The sequence below is a fragment of the Rhodnius prolixus genome, unplaced genomic scaffold (genome assembly GCF_049639745.1).
Source record: "Rhodnius prolixus isolate KJV_2025 unplaced genomic scaffold, Rpr scaffold_8, whole genome shotgun sequence".
Lineage (NCBI taxonomy): Eukaryota > Metazoa > Arthropoda > Insecta > Hemiptera > Reduviidae > Rhodnius > Rhodnius prolixus.
Window position 1 is genome coordinate 28,896,636 of NW_027411593.1, and position 10,693 is coordinate 28,907,328.

At 30.9% G+C, this 10,693-nt stretch overlaps 1 protein-coding gene across 2 annotated transcripts; it reads right to left on the minus strand.

Annotated features, from left to right (window-relative positions):
- Positions 1-3,693: 3,693 nt before the first annotated feature.
- LOC141451103 (succinate dehydrogenase assembly factor 4, mitochondrial-like) lies at positions 3,694-4,985 on the minus strand. 2 transcript variants are annotated; one of them, XM_074122193.1, is made up of 3 exons: positions 4,707-4,985; positions 4,384-4,565; positions 4,101-4,239 (listed from the first exon to the last, which is right to left on the minus strand). In XM_074122193.1, exons 1-2 carry the CDS (start codon positions 4,855-4,857, stop codon positions 4,399-4,401), a joined length of 318 nt encoding a protein of 105 aa, XP_073978294.1. In that variant the 5' UTR covers positions 4,858-4,985; the 3' UTR covers positions 4,101-4,239; positions 4,384-4,398. The 2 variants fall into 2 exon arrangements, with proteins under 2 accessions (XP_073978293.1, XP_073978294.1); XM_074122192.1 differs by having other exon boundaries at positions 3,694-4,565; positions 4,707-4,983.
- Positions 4,986-10,693: the final 5,708 nt, after the last annotated feature.

The following is a 10,693-nucleotide window of genomic DNA, read 5'->3' on the forward strand; positions in this document are numbered from 1 at the left end:
TTAAGCATATTACTTATTCTTATCAGTATTTTGGGCTGACTTATTTCCATTTTGTAGCGAATCATTTCGTAAATTAGAAAAGAAGAATGAGAATGAAAAAGTGATGTCCTTAGCCTCCCCCCCAAAACTTAAGATCTCTTGTCCTTTTAAAAAATTGATATTTTGTAAAAATTATAAGTTTTTTGGAGTTCCATTAATGCAATAGTGTTAATGTGGTAAGAACTAATTAATTGTGGCCAGTGACCTAAGTAATTGGGTATAATATAGCTAAATTATTTTCATATTTTGTTATGAATGTTTCCAGCTTTCACGGCCTATTTTTTTTGTATTTGCAAAAAAGAAAAATTTGGGAAAAGTTAGTTCACATGCTTTTTTTAAATGCTAGCTCTTTTTGTAATCGTGAAGAAATAAATATATTTAATTTTATAATTAATTTTCACTATAATGGAAAGCACTTACACATTACTGTACTTGTCACATAAAATGATTTGTGTTTTACAAATTTAATTTCTTTAAATTTTAGCAAATTAAAATTACATGTTAATTTTTGCAAATAAACAAACATCTTTTTGTAAATAATTTTTTTTACAATTTTTTTTTTTTATATTTATTAATTTCCACCTAGGTTGAATTAGTTTTACGTTATTTATTACTAAAATAAAATAATTTTAAAAAATATGTAAACTTGGAAGAAAAAGAAATTTCATAACTTAAGCAAAATATTTGTAAGAGAAAACGAAGTTCCTCTGAAAAACAAAATAGGGATAGAAAACACGTCAATAAGGGGTACAAAACTCTTGCTAATTACGTACAGGTTATAGTTAAGAGAACATTCTTAAAAAAATAAGAATAAAGAAAAAAAAAACGCCAAATTATTATCTAAAGTGCAGATGTCTACAAATTTTTGGTATCTGGGTAAAACTACTTAGAAGCTTGAATTCTGTTACAGACCTAGATCGCCAAAGGTAAGGAAAAATGTAGAACCGCTAACTTCTTGTATTAAATAGCTGACATCACCTTTTCGTAGATTACAAAAGAATAATGAAAAAGTATTGGAAAAGGGAAAAACACTCCCTAAAAACTAAAAATAATAAAAATAAATCTTAAGATCTCTTAAACCATATCAAAAATTGGTATTTGTAAAAATTAGTTTTTTTTGGAGTGTCATTAATGCAAACGTGTTTAAAATCATTTAATAACTTGATTGAAACTCATAAAAATATATATTCGATGTAGATTTTGGAATTTAGAACTTGAAGATGAGCAGTATTGATTCTAAATTCAATACGTTTTTGGCAAACAAATATTTTTGAAATGAACGTTGGTCGTTAAAACAAGACTTGTGGTCTATTTATCGTATGAATAATTGAAAGAAACAAAAACTATTTTAAATGTTCATCTTATTAAATTAGAACTAAATGTTAGAACATGTTGTAGTCAACTAGGGGCTGCGCCTGTCTCCATATTTTTTGGCTATATCTTTTTTTCTATGCAAACTTATTTTTCGCAAGTAGGGCCTACGCAATCATTCTAATTTTTTAGGGATTATTCTATTGATACTGAAAGTTCGTCCGTACCATGCGCTTTATGATTGGTCCCTACTTTCAAATTTCTAGCTCTTCTCCAGTTCTTTTTTAATCAAGTACATATATGGGACCTTAGATTAAATTATTAGCCAGAAATGCCTAAGCCACAGTGAACCAGAGGAATTAAACAAATTTTATTCTGATACTCCACACAACTCAGGCTTCTGCCACTGGATGCATTTCTAATATCCGGCACAAGACTTGGTTTGGCTTGTCGGCTACCGCCGAAAGTCCCTAATTTTTTATGTTATTCATTATATTTTATGTATGAAGTGTCGTACGATGAAAGAGAATCTGATTTATGACTAAGAAGAATAACACAATCATGATATTCTCTGAACGAGAATACTGAATTGTATCCGCGATAGGTCCATAGAAGACTTTTATTTGGATTTATGCTTGACACATCCGAGTATTAAAGTTAGTATGGTATTCATAGGGGGAACTGATGATGATTTATTATTAATAAAATTAAACCAAGAAAATTGTGGACATTTATTTTAACCTTTATTCCAGATCTTACTAAAATCTTGAATTTTTTTCAGTTACATTTTTCAGTACTCACTCTTATTACTTTGAAATATTTCAATTTGATTTGACTACAAAATAAAATAAATAGCTTTCTAATTAGGAATCAAAACGAAAAACCAATATTCCAATTCTCAGGAGTTATCATGAATAACTTGTCGGTCAAATCCAACCATAAATGGATATGATAAGTAAAACTGAGCAATATCCAAAGCCAAGTATAAGCACTGAACGCTGAATTTAGTCAACTATCATTAGCAGCTAACAGCTGCCTTGGTGATTCGTCTACAATTGTAGATAAAAACGTCGCCATGAATGTCAGAAATTTTAAATCTTATTGGGTTTCCAAGAGGCGCAAGTCCGAATTTAGTAACGAATAGAACCATAGGCGAGAGGAATCTTGACTCCCCATAACAGCAATTAATACAATTGCTACCAGAAGTTTGAACTCTTTTTAATTTTTTTACTTTATTAGTGAAACAAAAATTACAACAAATGTTGCATCAAGTAAATTTGATCATGCTGGTTACATGAAAGTCTTGTAAGAGCAACCACCCATTGGTGAAACTCTATTTCGGTGGATAGTACACTCACATCAATAGGTCCCAAGGCCGCTTCCGCTTCAAACGACGAGGAGGATTGTCTGGAAGGTGAGGAGAGGAGAGCTGTTGTACAAGAGGATTAGGATGGAGAGCTAGGAGGCTGTGACAGTTGCAGTAGCGAGACATTATTAGATCAGCGACAAAAGTGAAGTCAGTGTGAATGGTAAGGTTAGAAATGTAGTATGGAACATTCAGGATTTTCCGTAAGATTTTAGACTGTAGTGTCTGCAGGCGTTTGGAGTTAGAGGGTTTGGCTGAGCCCCACACTTCTGCTCCGTATGTCCATATCAGTCTTAACAGTGTCTTGTAAACTGGAAGTTTGTGATTGAAGCCAAGTTTGGATTTGCGGTCAAGTAGTCTAGTAAGTAGCTTGAAGCGCCTGTTCACATCTTGTCGTTTCAGTCGAGTATGTGGGTTCCAGGTGAGTCTTTTGTCAATGTACAGTCCTAATTGTACTACTTCAGTTGGAGGGATAGTAACACCGTTCAGTAGAACTTGTGGACAGACTCACAGATTTCCGTAATTCGCACAGACTTTCGCTCATTCATTTTTCATTTTCGAAACCAGGTTTCGAGAAAATTTAAATGTATTTGAATGATCTTACTAGCTTGGACCAGATCGGAGTGGGATGAAAGTATAGCAGTATCATCTGCGAATGTTGAAATTATTGTATTTTGGGATAGAGGTAAGTCAGCTTTGTATATTAGAAAAAGGAAAGGGCCTAGAATGCTTCCTTGAGGGTCTTCAGCTTTAATGTGTATAAGAGACGAAAGGGCCCTGCCCTTGACGAACGCGGCAGTACCGATTGGTTAAGTAAGATTTTAAGATCAAATAGTAGGTGAATAGAAGATGATGTTTAATTTTGTGCAGTAAACCCCAGTGACAGACCTGATCGAAGAAATGTATTTTTTAAAAAGAGAAAAAAAAAATACCAGAACACAAAAGTGAGGATTTGTTAATGAAATATTAAGCATCGCTTACACCACAGCAAAAATGTTTATTACTTTTAAACAGGTAATGTTGCAGAATTGTTTAACAAGAATATAAAGCGGTAGTATATTTTCTAATAGTAACAGATGTTACCCAAGTTCAAAGTAGCCTAGAATTTTAAACTATACATCCGTTATCTTGCTATTTGAAAATGTGGAAAAACACATTTTTGTAAAATGTGGTTAGGTACACAAATTTGTTTATATGTTCAGTACAAACTTCAATAGTTAGCTGAGGGGCCATAAAAATAAATTAAATTATAAAAACACACCTCTGGTGTCCGAAATTACGAACATTTATGTTTTTTTTACTCTAGCCAACCATAGAAGTTTGTATTGTAACAACGGCAAACATTAACTTATTCATCAGTCCATCTTCTATTTGTATATAATTATTTTGCATAAAATTTACTGCAGATAACGTTAAAAACATTCATGTAGTTTTAATTTTAATCGTGTGATATATATTTTGTGCTTGACAGAAGACTTAAAGCAATAAATATAAAGGATTATACCATTGTTGTCCAAAGCTGGCTGTCCAATAACCAAATAAATTATTTTTATATATTCTATATTACAAAAATTAGGAATCTACTTCTTCATCAACTAATTTTACAATAATGTACAAAATAATACAAGATTAAAATATCCATAACGGGAACCACATATCATGAGTACCTATTGAGTTATGATTTAAAAATCCGAAACTCTTCCTTTCCTTTCCCAATCGCCGTACCTAGTCGGTTCAACGCCTCTTGGGCCTCCAATTTCACCGGTATGAGGATTAATTCCATTTTCCCATTCAGGTAACGGTTCTTTCTCTGCAAAAGGATGCGCGCCTTCTATTTCTTCAAGTTTATCTAAACATTTTAAGATGAAAATTAGAAATAGCGTTCTACAGAACTCAACGTACATTTGAGTTCTTATTTGAACCAACAATTTTTACCTCATACTCTGACGGAAAAAAATTATAGCTTCTTTAAATTGCAATAAAGACTAACCTATAGGAGTTTTTTTAAAATCCTTTAAATCTTTCTTGGTGTCTGTTTTTTTATTTATCTCCTTACAGTGATATGTAACACTTGAAGAAAAGTTCTTTACAAACTTAAAACGGCCACACAAAATATTACGCGAACTCAAAAACATGATCATATTTTTATTTAAATTAGAATTGATAATTACTTTAGCATTTAAAATAAATATATTGGGCTATCTTACAACTTACGATAACGATTACTTTTAAAAGGTTACTAATTAAATGCTTAAACAGCAAAATTACCTCCTTCATAATAATTAGAACAGTACCAACCAAGCAACCAACCAATAAGCAGATGGAAGAAGTTAGGTTAGAAGTTCCGTGAAACCTGCAGGATTTGTAAATCGCTATTATTATAGTGTTTTAATTAGGTTTAGTAGTTTTTTTTAGGGTTTTGAATTTAGCAATAGAATTAGAACCTTAGTATAGAGCCAACACTGGCTGATGGTGTATTATCTCTGTAAGAAGGACCTGGAATTGTTATGAATCATGGTTATTATGTATAGTTGAACTAATGCAAAGAGATTGATGGTTGAGTTTGGGAAGGAAATTATCAGTTTAATTTGTTCATTTAAAGTTTAGGCTCAACCTATTCAGATGTAGACTTATTGTTGATGGACATGTAATGTTGAATCAAATTCTAGTGTAAAATATGTTGAACTTTTGTTTGGAGATTCACCTCAACAATTTGATTATATTTTTATTTAAAATCTACTCTAAAATGTTAAAATGGATGGTTAAAACGAATAGGAGATTAAGAATTCTTTGTCCTGATGGTACAGCAACCATTCATTATTTGATCAAACACAAGATGCAGCTCAAATTTTATCATCGTTTCGAATTATTTTCTGTTTTTGTTAGATTTAAAGAATGTTTTTTAATTGTTCATGTAGGAATCGGACTGAATATACATAAATTTTATTTTTGTGTAAGTCACACTGTTAAATATAAACAGATGGAACTAGTGAGAGTTCCATGTGACCTATTTGGTTGTATCTCTCTTTTATTGTTAATATAGAATTCTAATTAAGTGTATTCGTTCTTTCGGGGTTTTGAACTTAACAATAAAATTAAGAATCCTGAAATTCAAATCACAAGAGTAGGTGCGATCGAACCCTTTTCCGTTCTTTCACTCGCTGATTCAAGTTCGAATAATTTACTATCACTATGTTTTACAGTAATACAAGTTCTAAAAGACTGATCGGTTCAAAAGATTAAAACTTTAATTTTTATTTTTTATTTCTTAAATTCTTATTGTACAAAAATATACCTTTAAAAATGGATGAATTTGAATTTGTAGTATCTTTGAGTTGAATGTTTTTTAATTTAAGATTATTTCTTATAAACTTTATTTCATTGAATAATGACACTTTTCAAATAGATAGATAATACAAAGTCAATACTGGGAGTACTACCTGCAAAACTTCAATGAAGTTCAAATGAATAAGACGTTGAGTGAACATCCAATAAATATATAAAACTTGGGTTATGAATCAATTACTAGAAATTATTATTAGTATCTAGTATTATTTTGTTACAATGTGTAATATGCATGTTTATGTCATGTTCTAATTATTTATATGAATTTTTTACATTTATGAAAAGAAATGTATGTATTATAATTTAGTAGCAAAATAAAGAAAAACAAAGTTTAAAAAAAATCTTAATTTCCGTACCTACTATTTTAAATAGACTTAGTATTTATATTCTATTATTGGAAAGAAGGTAGACATTTAAATTAATGAAATGCTAAAAAACATTTCAAATTAAAAACAAAAAAGAAAGAAATTTTAATAAAAAACAGAAAGTAAACAATTAGTACTAAAAAAATCCAACAGAGTACGTAAAATATCAAAAAAGTTAAAAAGTGAAAAATTAGTTCTAAAATAATTCGTCAGAGAACGTGAAATATCAAAAATGGTAAAAAGTGAAAAATTAGTTCTAAAAAAATTCGTCAGAGAACGTGAAATATCAAAAAAGGTAAAAAGTGAAAAAATAGTTCTAAAAAATCCGTCAGAGTGCGTAAAATATCAAAAAAGTTAAAAAGTGAAAAATTAGTTCTAAAATAATTCGTCAGAGAACGTGAAATATCAAAAATGGTAAAAAGTGAAAAATTAGTTCTAAAAAAATTCGTCAGAGAACGTGAAATATCAAAAAAGGTAAAAAGTGAAAAATTAGTTCTAAAAAAATTCGTCAGAGAACGTGAAATATCAAAAAAGGTAAAAAGTGAAAAAATAGTTCTAAAAAAATCCGTCAGAGTGCGTAAAATATCAAAAAAGTTAAAAAGTGAAAAATTAGTTCTAAAATAATTCGTCAGAGAACGTGAAATATCAAAAAAGGTATAAAGTGAAAAATTAGTTCTAAAAAAATCCGTCAGAGAACGTGAAATATCAAAAAAGGTATAAAGTGAAAAATTAGTTCTAAAAAAATCCGTCAGAGAACGTGAAATATCAAAAAAGGTAAAAAGTGAAAAATTAGTTCTGAAAAAATCCGTAATAGGGCGCCTTTTATCAGACAAATTAATAGTAGTTTCTAAAATAGCCACTAGACAGCACTGCTGTAACCTCGTATATATACGTCGTCACATAAAATTTTCTTCAGTACGACTTGAGTGACGGAGAGGGATTAATCGCTCTGCCGCTTTGCCACTCTAATAATATCTATCTAGTCCAACATTCACCTCTCTCCCCTATGTATCGACGTAAATAGTGGAAGAGATGTTGTCCCTTCAACAGTCGGAAGGCAAATATTCAGACATAGTTTCTTCAGCACAACTTAAGTTAAACCTGGGGGTTATGATTACTCTGTCGCTTCGCCATTCTAAACTATACTTATGTACTTATGTAGTCCAACATTCACCTCTCTCCTCTAATGAAGTCATGAATGTACAGATGCTAATGGCGGAAGAGATGTTGTCCCTTCGGAGGTCGGAAGGCGAATGTTCTTCCCACCCACCCGCCCTCGCGGCGAATTTATTTATATAGGAAAAAATTCAACATGGCGGCGCGTTATGTCACCATGGCAACGGCCAAATAGTTCAGTAAACTGCCACTAGATGGCTCGCGCTGCCCTGTTTCAACTTTTTATTGCTCGTACACAATCTCAAGACTTTGGCAATCATTTTTAACGTTTTTTAAGGTTCTTTTTTATTTCTTCCACTCTCTAGACTCTGGCTGCAATTTTTAATCTTTTATTTAGGTTTCCCTTTCTACTTTTTCGTATTTTTTTCATCATTTCGAAAGATTAATACAATATTATTCTTTTTTAATTTTTTTAAATTAAAGAAGAGATTAAAGGGAAAAATAAATACAATATTAGTAATTCGTTATTTATGTTTTAAAAATTATTTTTACAATAACTTTTTATAAACTTTTTAAACAGACTATTTAGTTAATGAATGATGATCAAATATTGAAAAAACATTATTATTTTACGAAGAAAACATGCAAATTTTAGCAACTCACTTGAACTATGTACATATTTAGGACTACCTTACACTTACATTTAACCATGTTGGTGACACACAAGACTTACATAGAACCCCCTTACACTTACATTTAACCATGTTGGCGACTCTCAAGACTTATATAGAACCCCTTTGCACTTACATTTAACCATGTTGGCGACTCTCAAGACTTATATAGAACCCCCTTACACTTACATTTAATCATGTTGGTGACTCACAAGACTTATATAGGACCACCTTACACTTAGATTTAACTATGTTGGCGACTCTCAAGACTTATATAGAACCTCCTTACACTTACAGTTAACCATGTTGGTGACTAACAAGACTTATATAGGACCACCTTACACTTAGATTTAATCATGTTGGTGACTCACAAGACTCATGTAGGACCACCTTACACTTACATTTAATCATGTTGGAGACTCTTAAGACTTATATGGGACCATCTTACACTCATATTTTTCCTGTTGGCAACTCACTAGACTTATACAGGACCCCCTTCCACTCACATTTAACCATGTTGGTGACTTACAAAACTTATATAGAACCACCTTAAGCTCACATTTAACCATGTTGGCAACTCACAAGCTCTTATATTGAATCGTAAAATAAACATGCATATTGCATATATCTACGTACTCTTTTTAATTATTGATTTCTAACAAAATTTGTTTGTACTTTTTTAGTGGATAAATGTATGAAGAAGAATCCTCCCTAACTATAATATTAATTTTAAAGAGAAAAATTTTCAAGGTAAAAGAGAAAAGGCTTAAAGTTCTGTATATGTGAAGTTTAAATAACATTTTGAGAGCTATTTTCAAGGAATAAATGCTACAATGAAGTCACATTTTCCTTTGAAATTTATTATCATTTAACTATTTTGCAGTATTAAAATTGTAGAATCAAATTCTGACATCAAAAATCCTAATGTTTCCAGATATCCTATTTATAAGCACCCACTCATGCAAACAAAACCTGAATTTGCAAAAGAAAACAGGAATACTATGTTAACTTGTACAGAGATAAAATGTTTCTTCAAATCCAACTTTTCACGTCCAGGATTGTGATAATCCTTATATTATAACAGGCTGGCTATTTGGTATAAGAGTATAATTTCATCCTAGCTAAACTTTTTGAAATCAAGACCGTAAGAAACTCTTCATTCAACCTTTAATGGGAATACTTTTCTACTTTCTCCAACGTAAAGTTGTTTTATATGGGCTACTTAGTGGTTCAAAATAAGTGGAGGATCCCAATTTATTTGAAATTGTTGGCCAAGTGTTATTGTTTGACCCTCGTTAAAAAAAAGGGTTCAGGCCAAGCAGTAGAAAATATGCAGGTGTGCGAAGGGAAAAACAGTAAAGTTAGTTAGACATTTAACGTCACTGGAAAATGTAAAAGAACCATCTTCACTCCCTTGGCGAATACTACTCAATTTTCCGACTCTAGGAGTAAGGCCATCCTTGAACTTGATAAATATGTTTCAGCAGAGGAAGTTAGTTTTTCTCATTTATATTTATAGGCCATGAAAGTACGCTCGTACTCTGTACGCCGGCGAGTTCGGTGCCTGTAAAAAAAATCTTTACTGAAGCAGGGAGCTACTAAGCTTTCAAAAATTATTTTATTATCAATTAGCATAATTACAATAAGAGAAAGTAAGTCTTTCGCCAGATTTTCTTTTGTTTACGAAATAATTATTAAAAATAAGTGTCTAATAGTGCCTGTACTATCTGCAAAGCGCAATATAATAAAATAATGTAAATAAATTAAATTTGATGTTCCTGGAAGTTGTATCTACCAATCTAAGAAAAATCAGAAATGGTACTATTATTCTAATGAGAAGATAAAACGAAAATTATTAAAAGCTATCATCTATAGTGAGGAAAAATAGTAGTAGGGGAAGTTTGACAAACATCTAGTAATGAAAAATAGGACAATGACAAAACAGCTAGAAAAAGCAGCTTTAGATATCACAAAGACGTTAAATGGAGAGAGAAGGATAAAAGCAATGATACAAACAGGGATCTTCGAAGTACTTCTTGTTTTGTGCTATTTATGCTCTCCTAGTTCATTCGATTTAAAACATCAATACAACTCAATGCAATTTATTTATTCAAGAGATTTAAATATTAATACTAAATTCTATTAATAACAACGGATTGTTAACCTCAATGCCAAATTAAATTTATTTTGGTAAATAATCAAATTAAAAAAAGTTTCAGGAATATTCCTCAAGAAACCGTTCACTTCATTGATCCATCACGAAATTCAACAAAAAAGAACTTGAAGCAACAATATCATTACAGCAGAAAAGTAATTGCAAGCAACGAAATATTAACCAATCGATCCAGACCTGTGTCACAAGTTATCACTTCTCTCAAATTTATAAGATTCTATTTCATTTGCGGAAACAGGATTAGTTTTGATCAGTAAATAATATCAGGTGAAAGTGAAATTATGATTTTAGCCTGCAATTGTTTCTA

Excerpts from the sequence above, each read along its gene's own strand:
- LOC141451103 (XM_074122192.1), bottom strand. The coding sequence starts at position 4,857 with ATGATCATGTTTTTGAGTTCGCGTAATATTTTGTGTGGCCGTTTTAAG. Across the intron at positions 4,566-4,706 it reads TTTTAAAAAAACTCCTATAG|ATAAACTTGAAGAAATAGAA; the intron begins GTTAGTCTTTAT and ends TAAAATGTTTAG.